We start from the raw sequence: 26,223 nt of genomic DNA on the forward strand, positions 1-26,223 counted from the left end.
GTGTTGGTCCATGCCCAGTTTCTGCCATAATAATTTCCACTTTTCCCAGCAGTTTTTGTCAAATAGCGAATTCTTATTCCAAAAGTTGGATTTTTCTGTTTGTCAAACACTAGATTGCTATAGTGATTGACTATTTTGTCTTGTTAACCTAACCTATTCTACTGATCAACTAGTCTATTTCTTAGCCAATACCAAATGGTTTTGGTGACCACTGCTTTATAATATAGTTTTACATCTGGTACAGCTAGGCCACCTTCATTTGATTTTTTTTTCCATTTAAATTCTTTAAAATTCTTGACCTTTTGTTCTTCCACATTAATTTTGTTGTTATTTTTTCTAGATCATTAACATAGTTTCTTGGAGTCTGATTGGTATAGCACTAAACAAGTAGATTTTTAGGTAGTATTGTCATCTTTATTACATTTGCTCAGTCTATCCAAGAGCACTTAATATTTTTCCAATTGTTTAAATCTGACTTTATTTGTGTAGAAAGTGTTTTGTAGTTTTGCTCATATAATTCCTGACTTTCCTTTGGCAGATAGATCCCCAAATACTTTAAGCTATTGACAGTTACTTTAAATGGAATTTCTCTTTGCAACTCTTAACTGTTGAATTTTGTTAGTGATATATAAGAATGCTGATGACTTGTGCGGGTTTATTTTGTATCCTGCAACTTTGCTAAAGTTGTGGATTATTTCTAATAGCTTTTTAGTAAAATCTCTGGGGTTCTCTAAGTATACCATCATATCATCTGCAAAGAGTCATAATTTGGTTTCCTCATTACCTACTCTAATTCCTTTAATCTTTTTCTCAACTCTAATTGCCAAAGCTAACATTTCTAATACAATCTTGAATAGTAATGGTGATAGTAGGCAACCTTGTTTCACTCCTGATCTTATTGGGAATGGTTCCAATTTATCCCCATTACATATGATGCTTACTGAAGTTTTAAATAGATGCTTCTGACTATTTTAAAGAAAAGTCCATTTATTCCTATACTCTCAAGTGTTTTTAATAGGAATGGATGTTGGATTTTATCAAATGCTTTTTCTGCATCTATTGAGATGATCATATGGATTTTGTTAATTTGGTTATTAATATGATCAATTATATTAATAGTTTTCTTAATATTGAACCAGCCCTGCAATCCTACTTGATCATGGTGTATTATCCTTTGAAGGATTTTCTATAGTCTTTTTTCTAATATCTTATTTAATATTTTAGCATCAATATTCATTAGGGAGATTGGTCTATAATTTTCTTTCTCTGTTTTCAACCTACCTAGTTTAGGTATCAGTACCATGTCTGTGTCATAAAAGGAATTTGGTAGGACTCCTTCATTCCTTATTTTTTCAGTTTATATAGCAATGGGGCTAATTGTTCTTTAAATGTTTGGTAGAATTCACATGTAAAACCATCTGGTCCTGGGGATTTTTTCTTAGGGAGTTGATTAATAGCTTGTTCTATTTCTTTTTCTGAAATGGGACTATTTAAGCAATTTACTTCCTCCTCTGTTAATCTAGGAAGCCTATATTTTTGGAGGTAGTCATCCATTTCACTTAGGTTATCAAATTTATTGGCATGAAGTTGAGCAAACTAACTCATTATTGCTCTAATTTCCTCTTTATTGGTGTAAAGTTCTCCCTTTTCATTTTTAAGACTAACAATTTGATTTTCCTCTTTCCTTTTTCTCATCAGATTTACCAAAGGTTTATCTATTTTATTGGGTTTTTTCATAAAATCAACTCTTAGTTTTATTTATTAATTCAATAGTATTTTACTTTCAATACTATTAATTTCTCCTTTTAATTTTAGAATTTCAAGTTTAGTTTTTGATTGGGGGTTTTTAATTTGCTCTTTTTCTAGCTTTTTAAGTTACAAGTACAGTTCATTGATCTTCTCTTTCTCTATTTTATTCAACTAAGGCTTTAGAGATATAAAATTTCCCCTTATTACCGCTTTGGTATTTTGGTATTTGGTACCAAATTTTGGTATTATGTCTCATTGTTGTCATTCTCTTGAATGAAATTATTAATTGTGTCTATAAATTATTGTTTCACCCAATCATGCTTTAAGATGATATTATTTATTTTCCAATTACTTTTTGGTCCATTTACCCCTAACTTTTTGTTGAAAGTAGTTTTTATTGCATCATGATCTGAAAAGAAAGCATTTACTATTTCTGCCTTCCTGCATTTAATTTTGAGGTCTTTGTTTCCTAATATATGGTCAATTTTTGTATAGATTCCACAAATTGTTGAGAAGAAAGTATACTCAGTTTTCTCCAAAGATCTCTCATACCTAATTTTTCTAATATTCTATTTACCTTTTTAATTTCTTTCTTATTTGTTTTGTGGTTTGATTTATCTAATTCTGAGAGTGCAAGGTTGAGATCTCCTACTGTTATAGTTTTGCTTGTCTATTTCTTCTTGCAACTCTCTTAACTTCTCCTTTAGGAAGTTAGATGTTATACCACTTGGTGCATATATATTTAGTATTGATATTGCTTCATTGTCTATGCTATCCTTTAGCAAGATATAATTTCCTTCCTTATCTCTTTTAATTAGATCAATTTTTGCTTTTGCTTGATCTGAGATAAGGATGGCTACCCCTGCTTTTTTTACTTCACTTGAAGCATAATAGATTCTGCTCAAGCCTTTTACCTTTACTCTGTAGGTATCTCCCTGCTTTAAATGTGTTTCCTGTAAACAACATATTGTAGGGTTCTGACTTTTGATCCAGTCTGCTATCCACCTCTGCTTTATGGGAGAGTTCATCCCATTCACATTTATGGTTAAAATGACTAACTCTGTATTTCCTGCCATCTTAGTATCTCCAGATTATGCTTTTCTTTTTCCTTGCCCCTCTTACTCTCTTTCCTAGTATTAAACTTATGGGCCCCACTTGTATCACACAGCTCTTCCTTTTAGGATCCCTCCCTTCCCCCTTTGAATCTTTTCACCTTTCTTTTACCCTTTCCTCATTATTCTTTTCTTTTTCCTCTCCCACCTTTTAATGGGGTGAGAGAAGTTTCTCTGTAAAACAAATATGTCAATTATTTTTTCTTTGAGCCAACTCTGATGAGAGTAAGATTTACACAACATTCCTCCCCCTCTCTAAATTCCCTCAGATATGATAGGTTTCCTTTGCCTCTTTGTGGGATATAGATTCCCTCTTTTTATCTCCCATTTTCCCTTTTTCTGACACTATCCCCTTTCTATTTCTACTTCCCATTATGCTATATCAGTAAAATAAAATTATACATGTACTCTTTATGTATATCCACAACAGAAATACAGTTCTCAAGAGTTCTTTGTACCTTTTTCTTCTTCTCTTCAGTCCTATTGTTGGAGATGAATTTTTTTGTTTAGATCTGGTTTTTTTCTTAGAAACAAATGGAATTCATCTGTTTCATTAAATGTCCATCTTCTTCTATGGAAGAAAATGCTCAGCTTAGCTGGGTAGTTTATTCTTGGCTGCATTCCAAGTTCTTTTGCCTTTCAGAATATCAGATTCCAGGCCCTTCGATCCTTTAATGTGGAAGCAGCCAGATCTTGAGTGATCCTTATTGCAGCACCTTGGTTTTTGAATTGTTTTTTTTTTTCCTGGCTGCTTGTAATATTTTTTCCTTAGTTTAATACTTCTGAAATTTAGCCACAATATTCCTTGGAGTTTTTATTTTAGGGTCTTTTTCAGAAGGTGTTCGATGAATTCTTTAAATGCCTATTTTACCTTCTGATTCTATTACAACTGCACATTTTTTTTAATGATTTCCTGTAAAATAGTACCTAGGCTCCTTTTTGTCAATCATAATTTTCTGGAAGTCCATTGATCCTCAGATTATCTATCCTAGATCTATTTTCCAGGTCTGTTGTTTTTCCGAGATATTTACCATTTTTTTCTAATTTTTCATTTTTTTGGTTTTGCTTGACTGATTCTTGATGTCTCAATGAATCAGTCATTTCTATTCAGTTCTGATTTTTAATGAATTATTTTATTCATTAGCTTTTTTTACTTCTTTTTGTATATGCAATTGAGTTTTTAAATGAGTTGTTTTGCTCTTTGGAATTTTTTTCCATTTCATTATTTTTTTTACTGAGTTATTTTCTTTTTCCAATTCACAAATCCTATTTTCTTGGGAGTTCTTTATCTTTTTCAATTCACAAATCCTACTTTCTTGGGAGTTCTTTATTTTTCCAATTCACAAATCCTGCTTTCCTCAGAGTTCTTTACCTTTTCTAATTCACAAATTCTGTTTCCCTGCACTTCCTGGGAGGTCTTTACTTTTTCAATTCAGATTTCAGGAAGTTGTTACTCTCTTGCATAGCTTCTCTTTCCTTTTCCATTTTTCTTCTAGCTCTCTTTTAAGATTTCTTATAGTTTCTTCTAGGAGAGCCTTTTGTGTTGGGGATAGATTATATCCCCCTTTGGGGTATTGTCTGGAGACTGTCTGCTATTAGTCTCCTTGGGGTTGAAAACCTGCTCTCTTTCTGTATAGAAGCTATCAATTGTCCTTTTGATTTTTTTACTCATTTTTTTAAAGCCTTTAGGGTCTGCCTTCAGTGCATGGAGATTACCAGCTTCCTCTGCAGAGCAGGGATAGGTATATGGACAGTAGCTGTCCTGTCAATGGGCTACAAAGAGCATGAGTGACAGCAGTGCTCTGGGAAAAGATCCACACTGGAAGTGACTAGACCTGGATATGATGTCCCAAGCTGTGGAATTGCCCTGCGAGGAGCCCCACTGTGTGGATTAGTGACTGCCTTAGGGCCAGAGGCTAAACAGAAAGTATCACTGCCCCCTGCAAAAGTCCACTTTGGATATTAGTAGTTGCTCTACCCCTCATTGCACCAGAAGTGTCTCTGCCTGGGATGCGTAGTTGAGCTGGGGAAATTCCACTGCCCCAGGCCAAGCCCCATCCTGGGCAGATTAGAGGTTGCCCCCTGCTGTGCAGATTTGTGACTGCCCCTGTAAAAGCCCCTAGTTGCAGAATGCACTGCAGAGCTATTTTATGGTCTGCTATGAGTCACTTTCCAGTCCTGGGTGGGCACAGCCAGATTCTGTTAGCCTCTGGCATCCTTCAGAGTACCCTCTACTTTAGGGTCTCATTTCTCTGCTGGTCCACTATTCTGCAACTAAAGCAAAACAGTCAGCCTGTGGCAGAGAGCTCTCTGTAAACCTTCCAACCACAGATACTGCTCCTGCTCCCAGTTTGCTCCTAATGCTAGCCTCTGGTTCTTTCCCTGCCAGTGCTGGTCTGTTCCCACCGCCACTCAGGACAAACCTTTTCTGATGATCTTCCAGATTATTTTCGGCTAGTGAGTTGTTGCACTGCCAATCTTTGTGAATTTTACCATTCAAGCACTATTTCAGAGGTTGAATTTAATAATTGGTAGTGAGGGTATGCAAGAAGTTCAGAAAGTCGCATATGCCTTCTCCACTATCTTGGCTCCACCCAGAATAGATACTTAATAAATGTTTATTGATTGATTAGACAAAAAATAACCTGCAAAAGAGCCCTCTTTAGATCTTAGTAGACTGTGAGATAAAAGATAAGAACTTTTTAAAAATTTGTTTTCTTTTTTATTTTCATTATTATTATAGCTTTTTATTTACAAAACATTTGTACAGGTAGTTTTTCAACATTGACTCTTGCAAAACCTTTTGTTCTAAATTTTCTGACAACTGTATAGTAGTATATCAGACTTGTCTTAATTTGCATTTCTCTGATCAATAGTGATTTGGAGCACCTTTTCATATGACTAGAAATAGTTTCAATTTCTTCATCTAAAAATCATTCATATCCTTTGACCATTTATCAGTTGGAGAATGGCTTGATTTCTTATAAATTTGAGTCAATTCTCTATATAATTTGGAAATGAGGCCTTAAGATAAGAACTTTTTCTTCATACTTGAGATCATATGGTGACAGATTTGCAACTGGACATGAAGTCCAAATCCTCATTTTAAAGCTAAGAAAACTGAGTTCTAGAAAAAAAAATGAAGTGATTTGCATAGAGTTAGGATAGGAAATAGCAAAGTTGGAATTCAGACTCTAGTTCTCTAATTCTAATTTAGCATTCTATTACACCATTTTATATCTTTGTTAGAACACAGAGTTCTGTAAACATTAAACTCATAATACATTTTTGTTCAATTAATTTCTTTAATTTAGTTTCCTCATCTGTAAAATGGCAATGATACTGCTTAACTGACAGGATTGTTATAAATTAATGACTTTGTAAGCTCTGGAGAATGATAGAAATATAGATGATGATGATGATGATGATGATGATGGTGATAGTGGCTACAATGATAATGAATGCAGATAACAGCAAGAGAACATACTACTGAAGGAAAGGAAATCTACCAATTTTAACATTATTACTGTAAATGAAGGCAGACTACAAAAGAAAATTGTGGTGAAATGGAAGGATGGAACAGATTTTCTTTGGAGAGGCAAATGCAATCCATGTTGAAGTTAGTTTAATTATGCATCCAAAGAAAACAAGAAGCATTGCTTCATGAGGCAGTGATTCATTTCATATTGTAGTGCTCATGAGAATTTTGCAAAAACATCACCACATATATATGCCACCACACAAGTAATTAGTATTCACATGTCAGTGTCTCTGTCTCAAAAAGATAGAGGTAAAAGAGATGAAGAGATAGAAAAATTCTGCAAAGAATTTGATGATCCTCTAAATTAAATCAGCATATAGATATATGTGATATAGTGAATAGAGAATTGATCTTGAAGCCTAGAAAAATCCGAGTTCAAGTCCTAACTCTGACACATATAGACTATGTGACTCTAAGCAGTTCTTTAACTTCTCAATGTTCTAGGCCAATGTTGTCAAACTCAGAAAGAAACACATCCCTGTTGACTATACATTGACTAGAAAAACACTAGTTAACATTATTTTGTTGTATTTTTATTTATTTTGTTAAACTTTCTTCAATTATATGTTCATCTGATTCAGTAGCACTCTGGCATTTGTGGGGCTCTGCTCTATGCAATTCTCTGAGTTATTAACTTGCAGAAAAAGTGATGCTATTATTTAACAAGTTGTGTCTCATGCATGTTAAAATCACACAAAATTCCTTGAAAGAGTTAACAGTTGAGATCACTTTATTACCCTTTGATTATTAATATCAAGTGAGGTATGAAACACATAAATGTGTTCTTGCAATGCAATCAATTGTCTCTTTCATAAAGTACATCTAGGGGAGAGCCCAAATAGAAATGGCAAGGACTTCTGGATTCCCTTCTTTGTAGATGACATTGTGCTTGCTCTATACAAACTATGGAACAAATCATCTTAAGTGATATCCATAATCACTCCAAAGAGTTCATACATCAATATACACAGAAAAATCAAAAAGGTAAAGATTATATTTTGTCAAGAATGTCACACAGATGGATGGACAAAATCTGATCCATTAGTGATCATTTTTGTTGTTCCATCATCTTCAGTCATATATAACTCTTCATCACTCCATTTGGTATTTTCTTGACAAAGATACTGAAGTGATTTGCCACTTTTTTCCTCCACCTTATTTTACAAATAGTGTTTAAGGCTGGATTTGAACTCATGAAGATGAGTTATCCTGATTCCAAGATTTATATTCTATCTACTGCATCACCTAGCTATCTATAATGCATAAATCTTGAAATAGATCAGAGTTTTGGAACTGGAGTGCAGGTCTGTGTATACACATTAGGAATCTGTGAATTTAGATAATATTTCTTTCAAGTATTTAAAGACAATATGTTTAAAATGTTTGTACATGTATAACCTATATTAGATTGTTTGCTATCCTGGGGAAAGGGGAGGGAAGAAAAAGATAAAGGAGGGAAAACTATCTTTACATGTAATTAGAAAAAATAAAATATTAGTGAGTAGTTAAAGATATCATTCTGAAAAGTCTCAGGAGTACATGATTCAAAAAATATTAAGAATTCCTTGCATCATGCTTTTAGTAATCTCAAATTATTCCCTAAAACAGAGTCCCATCTTTTTAAAATCTATTGTCTTCAGATGCTGCTACATAGTTAAATCACAAAATACCACAGTTTACAAAACAGCAAAGTTGTGGGTTACCAAAGAATCATGGAGATGTTCACTGTGGGCCTATGAAGGCTATGATCACATATAAATTTTAAAAAACTACAAATTAATATTAGATTGAATTGTATTATTTTGTTAAACATTTCCCAATTATATTTTGATCTGGTTCTGGCTACATTGGAAAGGTTTTCCCTGCAAAACTATAAATTTGGCACTTCTGATATAAGTATCTGAAATATGTAGTGATGTAATATTATTTTGTGGTCCCCTGATTTTTTTTTGGGGGGGGAGGCTTCTGTTCTAACAGTAAATCAGTAAATCCTAATCTTCTGGTTTTGGAGTCTGCCTCAGGAAACTCCCACACTTAGTCTGTCTGATTCTGAATAGACCAGTCCTCAATTCATTGCTGACCGATAATCTTGTCAGTGGGAACCAAGTTCTGGAGATATTCCTCAATTCATTGCTGACTGTCAGATAGATAATCTGTTGGTCAGTGATAACTAAATTTCAGAGACCACTCCTCTAGGACATAGAATTAGTACGTCAATGATAGAAAGCTGAATAAAGGGGTCTCCTCTCTCTCTTAGGACTTTGCTACTTTCTTTTGGAATTTAGCCTACTTGTAATTGGCATTATAATTACAATAAACTTTGCCAGTTGATAAAGAAATGGATTCAAGCCCACAACTTCTTTTGTGACATCGTGTGACATCGGTCTGTGACCTCAAACTTTTGGGATCCCCTTCACAACCTCAACAATAGGACAACAAAATGAAGTAGTCCTGTCATGTAGTAGGAACAAGGGATGGATAGCTTTTGTGCCCCATTAGTATTCATAAAAAATGAAATGATCTAGTAAAAGGTCCCTGGAATATTAGGTTTATTTCCTGTCAACCCAGTTTATGGGAGGACATGGTTACAGAATGAGAAGGTTGATGGGTTATAATCTGTACTATTGAAGAGAATATAATATTTATACTGATTTCACAACTTCACTGATGCATTGAAGGTCCTGGATCAAATTACCTAATATTTTAAGTCTGGCAGTATAATCTTGGGCAAGAGATTTAACCTCAGTCAGCCTCAATTTTCTGCTCTGCAAAATGGAGATGATCATCACAGCTACCTTACAGAGTTGTTGTGAGGGTCAAGTTAACTAATATATAAAGCAATTTTCAAACTGTACAGGTCTTTCCAAATGTTAGCTATTATTCTCATCATCTTCAAAATCATTACTATTATTATTATTTCATCTACTGTGACATTAAGAAGACTTAGGGGGTCATCTCAAAAGATCCCTTTCCATTTTGATGTAATATAGCTTCTAAGGGAGACAGCAATAATTTTAAGGTCCTCTGACCTTAGAGGGCTTCTGTTCTAATAATGTCAGTGATTCTAAGCCTTCTGACTTTAGAATCTGTGACCAAGGCCGCCCACACCCAACCTGAGAATTCTAAAGTTTCATGATAGTCCCACAAATCAAACTCCTGAGACAATAGTGAATAGACTACTACTCAGTTCATTACTAACTGTCAGATGGATAATCTGTTGGTCAGTGATAGTCAAATTCCAGAGACCACTTCTCAGTTCTACCTCTGAGCTATAAATTAGCATATCTATAACATGAAGAACTAGATAAATGTATTTCCTTGCTTCTGTTTCTTTGCTAAATTTTCTTGGAATTTAGACTGCTTAAAGTGACATTACTATTACAAAATTTGCCCCTTGACTTGGAATGGGTTCAAGCCTGAAAATTCTTTTGACACCAGTCTATGACCCGCAACTTATCGGGGTCCCTTCCAACTTCAACAAATTCTCAAATTCTAAGGTCCTGGAAAAGTGCATAAACCCTCACAATACAGTGATATAAACATCACATGTTTGCTTTTAACTATCTGGCCTATCAAAGACTAACTCAATGATTTTGTTGTTAATGGGGGAAAGAGGAATAAATGTTTAATAAGTACCTATTTGTCAAGCATGGTACTAAAGTTTACAAATATTATTTCCTTTGACTCTCACAACAACCCCATAAGGAAGATATTATTCTTATTCACATTTAGACTTGAGAAAACTCAGGCAAAAAGAAGTTAAGTTACTTGCCCCGGCTAATAAGTATCTAAAGGTTGTATTTAAACTTTCATCTTCCTGGCTCTGGATCCACCACTCTACTGTCCCACTTAGTTGCCTCTAATTCTCTTAATAGAGAATTTCCACAAGTATATATGTAGAGGACAACAAATTTACATTATGGTACATAAAAATCAATAACATGTTTACATGACATTCTCATGTCTATCTTATACTATTCACAGAAAGAACTTCCCTAGAGGATCTAAGTAAACAGAGAGGAAAATAAACCAGAATTAGAAAAAGGCCTGACAGAGGCCATTACAAATGGCAGTAGAAAGAAGATGTCACTAAAAAGCAAGAACTAGGAAATGGAGCATTATGGGGGCAGGGTATGATCATGGGGATGGGATTGCATTGAGAAATAATATTTGTTGAATGATCATTGGATTTAGAATCTTAGAAATAATGAAGTATATTTATAAACTTCATATTATATATTCATATTCATACATTATAAATAATGAAATTATTATTATGAAGAAACTGAAGCCTATAGAAAGGAAACATCCAAAATAACAAGAAGCAGAGAGCAGAATTGTTTCTTCTGGATTAAAATTCAGTACTTTTCACAACCACAAAAAAAGTTGCATTATAGAAAACGGAAATGGGAATACATGAATCCAAGATGGCAAAATCAAGGTCTAAATTCAGCGTCTCAGAGCAAATGGGAGGGAATGTATAAGGTGCAGAGATTTAGGTGGCAAACTCAACTCAAATACAGAAATACAAATAGGATAAGAAAAAGCAGAAGGAAATTCAGACTAAGTATATGAGCAGGGTCCAGCAGACAGGTTGCTATTTTTCATAATTTTAGTTGTGTCCAACTCTTTGTGACCTCATTTGGGGTTTTATTGGCAAAAATATTGGACTGATTTGCCATCTCCTTCTCTAGATGATTTTATGGATGAGGAACCGAAGTAAACAGAGTTGAGTGATTTGTTCAGGGTCACACAGCTAGTATGTGTCTAAGAGCAAATTTGAATCAAGAAGAATCTTCCTGAATTCAAGTCTGCTGCTCTATCCACTGCATCACCTAAGTATCTCCCCTACTTCTCTGTCCCTGTAAACAACTGACAAACTAGACATGAAGTAACAGATAAAAAATAGAGTCCAGACAGAAAGTGGAACAGCATCTCAGAGGCTTGTACAGGCAAAGTATATTACAAACTCCACACAACAGCATAACCAGACTTGATTCTAGATTAGGAAAGAGAGGAAGGAATTGTCCCTGGTCCTGATTTGGAATGGGACAGATAATGGCTGGTAAGTATTTTGTTGACCAAGAACAGGGGGACAGATAATGGCTGGTAAGTATTTTGTTGACCAAGAACAGGACTCTTCCCACAAATACATATTAATAGAAATGGTATCATAATGTGGGAGCAATGATTATCAGATAATACATCAGATTTATGACACAAGGATCAATTATGGTTGGTATTCAATTCAAGGCCTGTTGCACTGTCCATTACCTGAGGCATCCAGAGAAATCAGTCCAACTTCAGGGGGTATTCATTTATGAGAACTGAACTCGCACCTCTCTCCTTTACCACTTTATGCTCCCAAGCTATCCCTTGACTACTGAGGATTCCCTAGTAAAGCATCTTGCTAACACAGAACCCCACAATTCACACTTTTCCCAAACTTATTAGTGATGATCCCTTTTGAACATCTTCCTTCAAAATTTATTCCATGTCTAATCTGTTTATCTTTAGTGAACCAGTTCATAAAAGGTGTTGTCAAAAAAGATTTTTATTTTAAAAGACTACCAAGATATCATGTTTTATCCCAAAGAATGATCTCTAGTGGTAAAAACTCAAGCTATGATTTAGAGAAAGAAAAGTTCAACAAGTAATTATTTATTAATAAACATTCATTAGACATACATTTATTGACTATGTTCTATTTGCAAAGATTATGCTAATCACAAAAGGAAATAAAAAGACAAGTGAGATTTAGTCCCTGCCCTCAATAAGTTTTGAGATAGGTAGAAGAGATAGAAGAGATTATAGAATCATAGCTTTAGGGCTGGAAATAATTTTAGAGGTCTTCAAGTCCAGATGAGCAAACTGAAAGGCAGAGAAGCTAAGCACTTGACAAGGCTCATATAGCTAGTAAGCATTTGAGGTGGAATTTGAACTTGGATCTTTCTAACCTCATAGCCAGTGTACAGTGTATTATACATACACAAATAACTAAAATACAAAAGAAAATTTGCATAAAGAAAATGCAAAAAAAATTTATTTGGGGTTCAGAGGATAGAGATGTTATTTGTAATGAATCAGAAAAAGAAGGTATCATGGGGGGAAATGGCTTTTGAACTAGACATTCAGCAGGTAGAAAAAAATAGAATGAGACATTTCAGAGAAAAGGGACCATAATAGATGTAAAATTATCAGATAAGCAAGACAGAACAAGTCTACATACATTTACAGATATATGATATTGCATGAATCTAATATGGCAAAACCATGGTCCAAATCTGTTGAGGGACAGGTCAATTCTCTGAAAGCCTCCTCAGCAGTGAATCATAACATCTGAAGGAGTTGCAGGGCAGCCTTTGCTGACACAGGTATTACAGAGTGGGAATAAGATAAATTGGAGGCAGAGGGAAGAGAGGAGAGGTCAGACATTGCAATGGCCTCTCAGTCAGAGAGGTCAGAGAACAGCAACTGCCTCTCAGTCTCCTTGTATCATCCTCTCACAAGAGGAGATCCATTCTGAGTTGGATCTCCAGCAGCCACTGTCAGGTGGCTCCCATGTATTCCAACAACTCTCCCATGTATTCCAACACAAATCTAAGCCTAGGCCAAATCAGAAATGTAAACTAGCCCGGAAAAAGCAGGCAGAATTGAAGATTGATTCTGTTGAAAGCATAAACCTTCATAGAATCAAACCTTCATTCTTGTATCATGATAGAACTCAGGAAATATGTATTAAAAACAGAAAATATTAGTGAGACTAAGAATAGGAAGTGAAGGCAAATTATTAGGCTGCCAATGCAATAGAAATATTCAGGGAAAGGAGGAAAATGGGGTCTTTCAAAAAAAAAAATAGTAAGTCCCATCAGACAACTAATCACAAGTAAAAACCATGGTGGTACTACTAGGAGGCTCAAAAGTTGTCACTAACTAGTGACTACTTGCTCACTATAAGTAAAAAATACTTTAGCAGAAATAGTCAAGGGAAATAAAGAAAATTTTCCTCTTCAGACCTTGTTTCCATATTATCCTTGTCCATCTTTATTTAATGATTTATCTTTGTTTTGCTTTCCTCTTTGGAGTTGTTCCCAATTTCCCTTCTCAGTGTGGTTATTTGTTTCATAGACAATATACATCAGGAATAAAGTGGATCCTGCATAATGTACTTGTTTTGTAAAACCTTTCAAGATGAAATTGATTTCTATTATTCATTGTATTAGGTCTCCCAACAGTTTCTTGAAGTGAGATGGTCTTCCTGTTTGGATTGTCACCTACCTCTCACTCTTCCACAGATATAACTCTTTATCACAGAATTCTGCAGCTGAAAGGTCCTTAGTAAAAACTGAGGTGCTGAGCAGTTAAATGGATTCTCCTTTATTTTTAAGGGTAATGGAAAGGGAATGAGCATTTATTAAATCTCTACTATGTGCCAAGCACTGTAATAAGCACTTTTCAAATATTTCATTCAAGCCTCATAACAACCCTGAGAGGGTGGATGGTATTATGATTCCCATTTTGCAGTTGAGGAAACTGAGCAGAGAGTAACTTACCCTGGCTTATATAATTAGTAAGTAAATAATAAGTAATCTAGTCTAGGGTCAGACTTGAACTTGTGCTCTAGACTAGATATAGACTACTATATCACCTAAATTCATTAATTGTCACAACCCCTTTTAGAGAATTTGTGGACAAGAGATGCACAAATTGGGCAAGAGTCTATCCATAGGATTTAAATCACTGGTGAGAAAATATACAGAATCACAGAATTTTTGAGAGTTTGTTAGCAGCCACTATTTCTAATCAAGTCATGTATTAAAGGAATCCTTACTACAATAGACCTCACAAATAGTTCAGCTTCTCCTTAAAGCCATTTAAGGAGGGACATCCCACTACCTTCAGGGGCAGTCCATTTAGAAAGCTCTGTTGGGAAAGTTTTCTCGATGTCAAACTTAAAGTTGCCTCATTGTCACATGCACCCATTGTTCCTGGTTTTTTTCTTTAGACCTAATAAAACAAGTCTAACCCCTCTTATATATAACCATCCTTTAATTTACTGAAGTTATCATGTCCTTTCTGAGCATTCTCCAGGTTAAATGCCCCATATCAATAAGAACAGAGATGCATTATAGTTCATCTCTATGGAATGCCACAAGTCAAATGTATCATGAACATACAAACCACCACAATGCCATTTCTCACTTGTGACACTTTATTATCCTCTACATCCCATGTATTTGAATAAATTCATAGAATGAGAAAAGCTTCCATAAAGCAGGCTAGGAATATTTACAGTTTGCTAGGCCACTAGGCAAACTGTCTTTAGAGAGCAACTCACTCTTTCACCCTAGTACTCTCCAGGGTTCAGGACAAATGCTTGAATGCCTTCTGGAAAAATCTGCCCCTTATCATAATCAGTCTTCAAAATATGAAGAAACAAAATTCAACTTTTCACATTTCAATATTCTTTCACAGGCTTGTCAATATTGAGGGATCAGGTGCCCAAACTTAATAAACAACCTTTTTCTTAAGATAGGTAGAATGTCATATTTTTTCTGAGGAATTGCTGCCCTCTGTTGGTGGATTCAATTTACTTCAAGAAAGGAAGCAGAGATTTTTGTATAATTTGGTACCAGCCTCACAACCAATTAGTTCTTTGCCTACAATCACTATTAGCCCTGGAGATTTCCATTAATCATACAGATTCATCAGACTGAATAGGAAGCACCCATTCATAGAAACGTAGGGTTGATTTAGAGCCAGAAGGTGTCTTACAGGTGACATTTTGCAGATGAAGAATTTAGGCCCAGAAAACTGAAAAAACTATGTTAAAGCAGACATAGAAAATCATAGTAGCAGAGTTAGTGTGCAAATTCAGGCTTTTTGGACTTCAAATTCAATTTGCTTTTCACTATAAAAAGAAATTACCATTGTGGAACAAAATTCATTGTTATTGGGTCAGTGGTTCCCATCTTCCCAAGGATTAATATCCTCTCCTCTATGATGACCCTATAAAGCATATATTAACCATCTGGCATGTTGAAGTCACCTGAAATATATTAAGATATAATTGGGAATGTTTAAAAAAATAAAAATACAAAACAACACAAATAATGTTAATATGTGACTTTCTAATTTAATATGTAGCCTACGGAGATCCTTATGTATAGTATTATAGTCTCATTCATATTTGAGTTTGACCATATTACTTTAGAGGACATTACCATAAAATTATAATTTTGCTTCTGTTATGATATCTGGAGAGGGAGCATGGGAATAGTGGGTTGAGAGCTGGCTAGAACATAGGAAGTTCTGGTGTCAATTTCTGCTTTTCACCTATACTGGCTGTATGACTCTGGACAAATTAATGTCCCCAAGAAACTCTCTAAGAAAAAGTAGTGACTTCCATTGTGCAATGGAGGTTTCTTCAGCTAAGACTTTCCCATCTCATAAAATCCCTGTCCCTTAATAATATTCTGATGGACTGGAAGCATCTGTAAACAGAATCTCATTTATTCTCATGGAATATTTTACATGCTTGGAGAATTGAAATCAATAAAGATAGAAGATATAAGGAAATTGTTAGCCATTATTTTCTTCTAATTTTTTAATAAATAAAAACAATAATCTCAAAATATAACCTGTTAGAACATTCCCACTTTCTATTTGACCAGTTAGATGAGTTCCAATTAAAGAAAATAAAACAAAAAATGAAACAAAGAGCAATTAAAGATTGAACTTGGCCATTTCATCCATGCAGACCGAGCAGAGCAGACTGACATTGAAATAGTCCAGTAAATTGCACTACATTTGAAATTATTTACAGTGAAATCCATTGAAAACAATTTGAGACCGTGCTAGATTTAGTGTTATTTGAGCTGTTAGAATCTCTCTTTGTACTCCACTTGCTGACTTCCCTTTCAAGACCCAAGAGCCATTGAAATGGCCGATGGAATTAATGAATTTGAGATATTACAGTGCAGAGACTGGAATGGGTATGTTTCCTATTGCATACACTCTAAAACACAAAAGAATGTTTCTAACTACAATGTAAAGGAGTTTTTCAACAAACAATGAAGTCCTCCAAGGCAAAAATTCTCTCTCTTTCCTTGGATATTTCATTAGTAGCAACATCACTCAGAACATTTGCTGTGCATACAAAGCACTTTTTACAGATGATAAAGTAATTTACAAACGTACAAACTATTATATTCAGAGGGTTCATCTTTATTTACACAGCCCACAAACATAGCCATTTTCAGATTAGATTAACATTACAACTCAACAATTCAAGACTAGGAACAATTTTAAGACAAGAAAACTGCCCTATCCAGTCAGAGGACTGAGGCAACCAAAACTGTAATGGCTCCTAAGAAAATTTTAGTATTGTCACTAACAAACCATTTTGAGCAGCTCAAGAATAATCAGCCATGTTCCAATTCTTCATATATTTTTCCATAGATGGCACCTCTGGCAATACCTCTGATATATTTTCCTTAGATACTACTTCTCCTAATACAGAGATAACTGATGTAATGGAACATCTGTTTTCCTTTGATCATCTTTCATTTAGCCTGAATGAATTATCTGAGTGGGAATGAGTAGAGGGGTTTGTAAGTATTCGTTCAAAAATCAAGTATATTTGGAAAGGTTTAGCTTATTACATCATCTCTTTTTCTATTCAATTAATTACATAGGGAATAGTGTCCAATATTTACAAAAGACAATATCTAGAGTATTGGATTTAGTGTCCTCCATCATCCAGATGGATCAAAACCCAAGACCTAATCTCAGGCAAAAAATAGCCTCAAATATGCCTTCTAGCTCCTGATAAATTGAATCTAGAAATCATTTTTAATATAGATATTTGAAATATTGCAAAAATTGTCAAATATATATACTATTAGTTGTTAAATATCTGCATCTTTTAAATTCTATTTTCAAATCTTAAAAAACAAGTTGTCCAAGCTAGTTGATTATATATATTAAATACATTTCAAGATTTTTTATTTTATTCTACTCATGTCTTATTTTCTTATGGGTTCAAAATCTCACCTTTTTTACTGTTATTTTCCAGGTGACTTTCCAAAAGTGATTTGAATGAAATGAGTTTATGCTTCAAGCTCATTCTTTACTTTACATAGAAATGCTGGACACATTATACAAGTGTTTGTATTCATGTTATATATGAATCCCTTCCTCTCTTCTCTTTATCATCTTTGTAGGGGGAAGGAGAGCTTAATGTAGGCCTCTTCTATATTCACAATACCTTCCACCAACTTTTTTTTGATCCAATACTTGGATTTCACCAAAAGATTCATCTCGTCTCATCCTGACAATACGTAGGACAATGGATTGTATACTTTTCCCTCAGTCCAAATTCCAAATCACATTTCAATGACATCTTCATTATCATAGTTTTTAAATCATTTATAATGTAGTTTGATATCACAACAAGTATTTGAGTGGAAAAATTAGTTGTTTGATTTTAAGGTTTTTGTTGTATTTTTTTTAAAAGAAATGTTGTTTTACTTTGCTTTGTTTTGCTTTCAAGAACTTAGGGTGACTGAACCAAGGCCAAGAAAAATAGGCGACCTAGTAGAATACCTAAGGGTAAATGCTGGATGAAATTTTTATTGGTAATGAAATATTAGTATGTTTATTTTTTGTAAAAAAAAAAAACAGAGGTTCTTGAAGAGTTTAATAGTTCTCAAGCAGTTTTTAAAACTTCTCCTTTCAATTTTGCTTATACTGTCAGTTTTTCTGACCATTCTTTTTCTTTCCATAGATGGGTATGGCAAAAGCAAACTTCAGTTTAGCCCCTATTAGAATGATCATAAATTTATATTTCTTTTTAGCTTGAATTACTGATATTTTATTACATTAGAGATGGAAGTCTGTGCATTTCTTTTTGAATGGAAACTCCCTGTCATATACCCCCATGAGGAATGTCAGCTGAGAGAAATCGAACTAGCCCACTTGTTTCAAAATACATATTTCCACATTCACATTGATAGAGAACAGATGAGGGGATCTTTTTTTTTCTTTTACTGAATACACATCCATGCTTTTGAAAATATTGTAATATGTTTAAGACATGCAAGCCACAGTCTAGGGCAATCTAAATGTGTTTTTGAGAAAAGGAAGGTTTTGAAATGGATGGTATATTCTCAATTTGCTATGTACATGCCTCACTACTCAGTAATAATTAAATATTTTAACACATTTTATTTTTTTATTTAACCTCTGTAACTAACTTCTCTGCCATTTCCTGATTTGTCTCTGTGGAAACCTCACTGCAAGCACAAAAGCATGCATCTAAATTCTATACCCTATCTCTGTACATTAAAGAGAATTTGCTTGAAGCATGCCTCAAATTCAAAAGCTGCATCAATTTGACATATTCCCAGACTGTCCTGTGGGCTGTGTCTCATACAATATCCCAAAACATTTAATGTCCTCTGTATCAAAAAAAGCCAAAAAAAGGTGGAGAGAAGAAGGTAGTTTAAAGGATACAATACATATTGTGATAAGTAGTATCAATGTGAGGTCAGTTATTTTTTATTTAACTTTTCCTTCAAAATCTTGTTTTTTATTCTGTTCAAAGTACAATTTCTAAAACAAAGAATTCTTATATTATTAATAAGTCAGACTGTTAGTTTTGTGATGTCTAATAGTTTTGTGGTGCTCCCTCACTTCCTATGGACACGATAATTAGGGAGAAGTTGAGGCAAGGATATTTAGAAGTAAGTGATATCACTTTAAATTTCAATAATAAATGTAATGTACAATCAAAAAAATTATGACTACATATTTCTGACCATGTGTAAATAAAATTCTCTGTCGATCACTAATCTAAAATCTTTAGTACTTTCACTGAGGTCTACAGGTCCACAACTAGGAAAAAATGTGAAAGGTATGGATGGGAAAGAAAGAATTTTTTTTAATGGCAAATATGCCCGGCACACAAAAACTCAATTTTGGTTAATAACACTACTATCAACTCTTAATATCTCTACTATAGGTATGAGACGCACTAATATATTTTTCAGCCAGTTGAGAAGGGTTATGACCTATTAGATATATATGTATATATTATATAGCTTTATGTATAGCTATATGCAAACTACCTGACTTTATTTATGCGGGATTTATGCTGAGATAATTTTCACTACCACTTTAAAATATTTTGTGTTATCAAATAATTTTAAGTCATAACTGTATAAGCAGATAAGAAAAAGGCAATATATTGCAAATGTGTGTCTATATATATATTCTGGTTAGTTTAAAGAGGGGAAAAAATTCTTCTCAACAACTAGAGTTTTCCAAAAAGCTACTTTAGTAGAGAGGTCACTACCAATGGAGATTTTTAAGAAAAGGATAGATGGCAACTCTTTGGGAACAATGTAAAGATGATTTTTGTGTAAGTATGGATTGGACTACATGATTTATGAAGTCCTTTCCAACTCTCTGAGATTCTGTTGTTTTTAGGGGGGGTTTAACCTGAAGTTGACGAACTATTTTAGGAGGAAATGGGGAGATAACTATAGTTTATTATTATTGATTTCCTTTATAATCTATGCACTTTATTTTATAGACTTAAAAATATGACTCTGAAATGGGGTCCATGAGCTTCACCAGATTGCCAAAAGGATCCATGACACAAAAACAGTTACTTAAGAACGTCTTTTCTAAGGAAATGATTTATCTTGAGTTAATGGATTTTCATTTCTAACTCTACACTTCATCTTTTATCTAATTATGAACTGCCTTCCAATAATCCTCTGCTACTCCCACCCTCTGTTGGATCTATTAATCAATGGTCTAGATCCATCTATTTGAAAAGTAAAATGTTTAAGTGAATGATAAAAAAAATTGAGAAACTGTAGTGAAGGGATAGAGTACTAGACTTGCTACCAGAAAGACCTTAAGTTCAAGCTCAACCATCGTTATTTATTAGCTGTGTGCCCCAGATAAATTATTTGATCTCAGGCTACTTCAGTTTGCTCTTCTGTAAAATTAAATAAATAAATAAGATGACATTTATAAAGGCTTTGGCAAACCTAAAGCTCTATGAGGTCTAGAAATTGACATTTTACAATTATTACTCGTGAATCCATCATCAAAAAATTTAGGAAACATTAAAGTTGCTAAAATCTCATTGCTTAAGGAATTTTGGGACATGAAATCCAAGGTCCATTAATTAACAAAAATCTGAGAAAAAAATTGAACAAATCTAAGAATATATTGTTAAAGACTATGAAGAAGAGAATATTTGTAGTTTGTCTCATGTGAAAAGTTCACAAAGTTAAGTACTGCTAACTGTTTTCAGTAAAAAATCAATTGTCTGAATTCAGCCTTATAAAGTGTTAAAATATCCTAATGAATAGTTTCCAAAAAACCCTATAATTTATATGGGCAATTCTTTAAAATATTATTATCAGTCTAAACTAATTATTTAATGACTTGGGGAACTCCTGCTGGTGCATCTGGGATTCTTATCTGTAATTTTATTGTTTAACAGGACTTGGGGATGGGGATGAGGAGCTAAGGGATTGAGTCACCATAGTCACAGAGCTAATATGTATCAGAGATGGTACATGATCCCAGGCGTTTCTAATATTAAGACTGACTTTCCTCTATATAATGCTACCTCTGCTATTTCTAAGGAACAAAAAAATCATGAAAGGCATACCAGTTTTACTGTCAAAATATAGTCTCATACTATGCCCTTTTACATTTCCTTTTCTGACTAAAACAACAAAGAATCCATCAAGTTTTATTTAAGGGATTGTCTTGAAACCAATCATCTTCCCTAATAGTATGCCCTCCAGACGATGTTTAATGAATGCTATCCTTCTCAACCACCATGACAGCATGGGGAAAGTGGCTAAGCCACTGCTGGGTTATCCTTCATATTTAAAGGCTGTGGAAGCCTAGGTGCACTGTTTATGGGGGACTCAGTGATGGATAGGATGAAAGTTCTGCTTGGTTGGTTTGGGAGTTGGTTTAAGCAGCAATAGAAATGGTGCAGTGATGTCTATAAATTGAGAAGACAGAACTTGGAGAACTGACTAAAAGTGAACCTAGTGCTATAACCACTGTTCCAGTACTCCCCCTTTCATCACTTTCAGGATCCAAAAGATCGATCATAAGTAGAAATACAGGACCCAACAGCCTGTGACTTCTTTAAGTGGGATTATCCATTAAACTGGTCTTCTGCTGAAGACTCCATGACTATATATTTTAGTCATGGAAATCATGGGAATAGATGATCTTTCCTTATAAAGTAAGCCAAAATATTTTATATGTGGCAAATATATAAATTTTGCCATAAAATAAAAGAGGTAGCATTCGCATTAGTTACACCCTATACACCATTAATAGCAGGGCAATTAACATGAAGTTACAAAATATATGAATGGGAAGCAGGGGGTGGAGTAAGGTTTAAGATCATGTTGCTAATGATGATGTGACTTCTTTCTCTGACATAAAATAAGAAGAAAAAGAAATCTTAGAATGGGAGCATACATAGCGATAGGGCCAAGATCAAATAGAGAAGCAAAGAAAAATACTCGAGAGTATTGAATGAGACAATCTCAAATCATCTCTGAATCTAAACAACTCACTCCAAAACTGGAGATTTCTGAATAGTCAATGTAAATGCAGTTATTATTTTTACATGAGTAAGTATTTCTTATAGTAAATAATGACATTTATTTAACAGTCAGAGAGCACACTGCAAATCAATGTGCAAAATAAATGCTATGTATAATAAAGAGGCAACCATTCCATCTATGGCCCCTATTTCCATACAAGGTATCCAATATGCTTAGCCACATCTAAGTTCTAGATTTAATCATCCCAGAACAACTTTCTTAAAATATTGAGCAATGGAAAACTTATTGAATAAATGTTCCACTCTCTACTCAAACATTGGAGAGGCTTTGAATGAAAGAAATACAGGCAGACAGTATTTGCGCAGTAGCAATGACTACCCATGAGACATGTCCTCTTTTGACAGATGTTACTTGGCTAACTGTTAAAATGAAACTTTGTGAAAATTTGACCATTTTTTCACCCCATTGAATGGCGTGTTGTTATTGCCAACAAGATGGTAGCCAAAGATCACTGAACTCATTTTACTTTGAGTCCCAATAAGTGGTAAAAGTAAAATTTAGGTCATTAGGACCATATATTTGTCTTTCGTTGGTAATTTCTACAGCATATAAAATTTAACTAATCCACTTATGCAGAGAAAAGTGCCTGGGTTAAATGGACTGTACAATATGAGCTTGCTAGTGCATCCTCTAGATAACAGGTTAAATAGCTATAAAAAAGTACTTACATTTCATTCCATCTGACCCCTATCTACTGATACCCCAAATAACAATACCTTCCCAAATATGGATGAAATGCTACTAAGCATCTCTGGATTCCATATTCTAAATTTTAATATCCAAATACCCCTTTTTGACATGTCATTACATGTATACATTTGGTTTGCAGAATGTCCACCACCTTCTAATAAAACTAAATTAAAAATTAACTTCCCATCAATTATACTGGATTTTGTAATTTCAATCTAATGAATAGAACAAAGCTGGAGTACCATGGTCAATTTCAACAAATTCTATTCCAAATAGTTATATATTTGGTTCTGTTTGGAGGCATCTGGGATGCTTCTACATGAATTTTTAAGAAGAAATTGAAACAGGTAGCATTTTAAAATCTTTTAAAATACATACACACACTTTTCCCTCATACCAAAAGATAGAACTAATTTTTAAAACAATTTGTTAACTTTTCTAACCCTGACATATTCTGTAAAGGGGCCTCGCTGAAAAGTAATATTGAAATGCAAACCATGACTTATGCCTCATCTAAGGGAAAGAAGCAGAGATGGCCCCCCTCACTCCTGCACAGTATGTGCACTCACTGGAAGAGGAGACACTGTACCTTCACTCCCTGTGCCTTAGGCTAGGGAGACCTAAGGCACTGCACAAAGCTCTGTGTTCCTTTGGGTGGTTGTCAGTACCACCAAAACAATCCACTGAGATCAGAGCATTCTCACAGTTGAAACTGGTCCTAAACTATGGGTCTCAAAATTAGCTTTTCTCCTCCTGTTATCTGAGGTATCCACCAGAAAGTGATAAATAGCAAGAGTGGGGACATATCGATTTTCTTTGATATGGATCTGCAGGTCTTTGCTTTTTCCCCCAAGTTGTTCACATCAGGACTTGTTCTCGAGTCTCTGGCAATCGAAGGGCAATCAGGCCTCCCCCCACCAGAGAAGAAGAAGCCAAAAGTATGGGAATCACTTTGGTTATTCCTACAAAGGAAGCAAAGATGGAATTTCCCAAGATGGCCCCAAATTTGCAGATGCCATTGAGGATACCAAAAGCTGTTGCTCTGTAGAGAAAAAAAAAAAAAAAAGTAAACCAGAGTAGAGGAAGAGAGATAGACATGATGACATTAGGTATAATTGAGCGATCTTATTACCTCTGTCACTAACTACAAATGTGATTTTAAACCAGTTAACATTCTTGGGCCTCCGCTTTGTTATTTGTAAAATGAGGGGGTTCAGGGATTTGTGAACTTTTAAAATTAAAGTCTTGTGTACTTTATTGTATTCATTTAAAAATATTCTAAGGAGGATTCCATAGACTTAAGCAGACTACCAAAAGTTTTTATTTAAAAAAAAAGATTAAGAACCCTGGATTCAAATACATTCTCTGGGGTTCCATCTAGTTCTAAATAAATGATCCTATGGTCCCTGGTTATTATTCTCAAGATTAGAGATTTACAGCAGGAAAAAAAAACCTCCTGATTTAGAATACAAGTTGGAAGGAAGAACACTAATCTCTTGTGGGTGACTGAGAACTGAGTTTTTATAAGATGTAAATAGGCTAGCAACCAAGTTTGGACAATTTTAGGCCAGTAAGAAAGAATATTAGAGAGCTTTAGGGATATGGAAAACTGAATGTACTTCTCCCTTTTAGTTTTCTACTTACATTTGACATCACATCTATTTTCTTTTTTATTGTTATTTAGTCATTTTCAGTCATGACTCTTTCTGACACTTTTTGGGGCTTTCTTGGCAAAGATACTTAAGTGGTCTGTCATTTCCTTTCCAGCTCATTTTACAGATAGGGAAACTGAGGCAAACAGGGTGAAGTGATAGGGTAACACAGTAAATATTTGAGGCTGGATTTGAATTCGGATCTTTCTGATTCTAAGTCCAATGCTTTATTTACTTGGTCACCTAGCCACTCACTTTCTTTCTAATAGCAATTCTGGCCTATAGAGTACATAAAAAAACTATGCATACTAAGTGGCTGTTTTTGGTAGGCAAAAAAAAATAAGAGCTGCAGAAAGTGACAACAGGAGATAGAGATAAATGGTCTCCCAACTTCCTCTAGCTCCTATACTCTCCTGGGACAGAGGGTTGACCTTGTTCCTTGGGATACCTGCTTCTGCCTCAGTTCAGGGACCAAGAATCTTCCTTGACCTTTAGTTCTAGTAAAATTCCTGTTCTCTGACAAGTAGAGATCAGGCTGGTTCACCCATCAATGTTCTTGTTGCCTGATCCTCCAATGGCTAGCATTTATAAAGCACTTCAAGATTTGCAAAGCGCTTCACATATTAATCTCATTTGTTCCTCACAATGCTGAAAGGTAGGTGCTACTATTGTCTTCACTATTTTATAGATGAGGCACTTAGATCATCTGAAGTTAAGTGATCCACCCATGGTCACACAGCTAGTAAATATCTGATGCAAGATTTGAACTCAGTTCAAAAAACTCAGTTATTATGATGAATATGGAAGTATGTTTAGAAGAATTGCACATGCTTAATTTGTACTAAGCACATATTGTTTGCTGCCTTGAAGAGGAAGGAGAAGAGGAAAAAAAATTTTAGAACACAAGGTTTTGCAAAGGTGCATATTGAAAACTATATTTTCATGTATTTGGAAAAATAAAATATTATTATTAGTTTTTAATAGTTATTTTATGACACTGCATTATCAGAGTTATCTAAGAGTTATTGTAATAAGGCAAAAGCTATGACACTTGAAGATATCTCCCTCTCTTCCTCTCTCCTCTCATTCCCCTTGAATTTCTTCCCCCTTCTCTAGCTGAAGGAAGTATTTGTACTTGATCACAGCAAGAAAAAAATGAAGCTCAGGAGACAAGCACCAGAGTACCCAGAGGAGTACTCACCTTTTGTTGGTGGGATATAGCTCCACTGTAATCACATCCAGAGCATTCCAGGCAGCAATGCTGGCCCCACAGAACAGGCACTGCCAGCCAATCATGGCAGACTCGCTGTTGCCAAAAAACAGGAAAAAGCAGCAGACTGCCGATATCAGCATGGAGCCACCTTGAAGGGAGCCAAAAGAGAGAAGTATGGTATCAATATCTTCAGCCAAATTCTCAACTAACCAGTTAAATTCAGAAATATACTTCAAGAAAAGTTAACCCCTTCCATGACCTAATCTTCAAACCCAAGAAAAAGTTCAGGAAGGAAGCACAATGGTAAACTATGCTGTTGTCCATTTTCACTTATCATGACCTCATTTGGGGTTATCTTGGCAAAGATACAGGAGATTGGTTTGCCATTTTCTTCTCCAGCTCATTTTACAGATGGAAACTGAAGAAAACTGAAGCAGAGTTAAGTGACTTGTCCAGGGTCATACAGTTATTAAGTATCTGAGACTAGACTTGAACTGGGCGTTGACTCCAGGCCCAGTGCTCTACCCACTGTATCATCTCACTGCTCAAAATCACACAGCTATTTAGTGGGAAAGCTGGGATTCCA

General features: G+C 34.7%; 1 protein-coding gene across 6 annotated transcripts in view; it reads right to left on the reverse strand.

Moving 5' to 3' along the window:
* Positions 1-15,894: 15,894 nt before the first annotated feature.
* Positions 15,895-26,223, reverse strand: part of SV2B (synaptic vesicle glycoprotein 2B) — a 171,391-nt gene continuing 161,062 nt past the window's right edge. For 5 of the 6 annotated variants that reach the window (XM_031955548.1, XM_023497201.2, XM_031955547.1 and 2 more), the window contains exons 12-13: positions 25,626-25,785; positions 15,895-23,814 (exon numbers count right to left, since the gene is read on the reverse strand). In XM_031955548.1, the coding sequence (XP_031811408.1) occupies positions 23,631-23,814; positions 25,626-25,785 (344 nt within the window). In that variant the 3' untranslated portion in view covers positions 15,895-23,630. Of the gene's footprint in view, positions 23,815-25,621; positions 25,786-26,223 lie in introns of those variants that run through there. The other variant, XM_031955549.1, reaches the window with a different exon arrangement.

This window comes from Sarcophilus harrisii, chromosome 2 (assembly GCF_902635505.1).
Source record: "Sarcophilus harrisii chromosome 2, mSarHar1.11, whole genome shotgun sequence".
Lineage (NCBI taxonomy): Eukaryota > Metazoa > Chordata > Mammalia > Dasyuromorphia > Dasyuridae > Sarcophilus > Sarcophilus harrisii.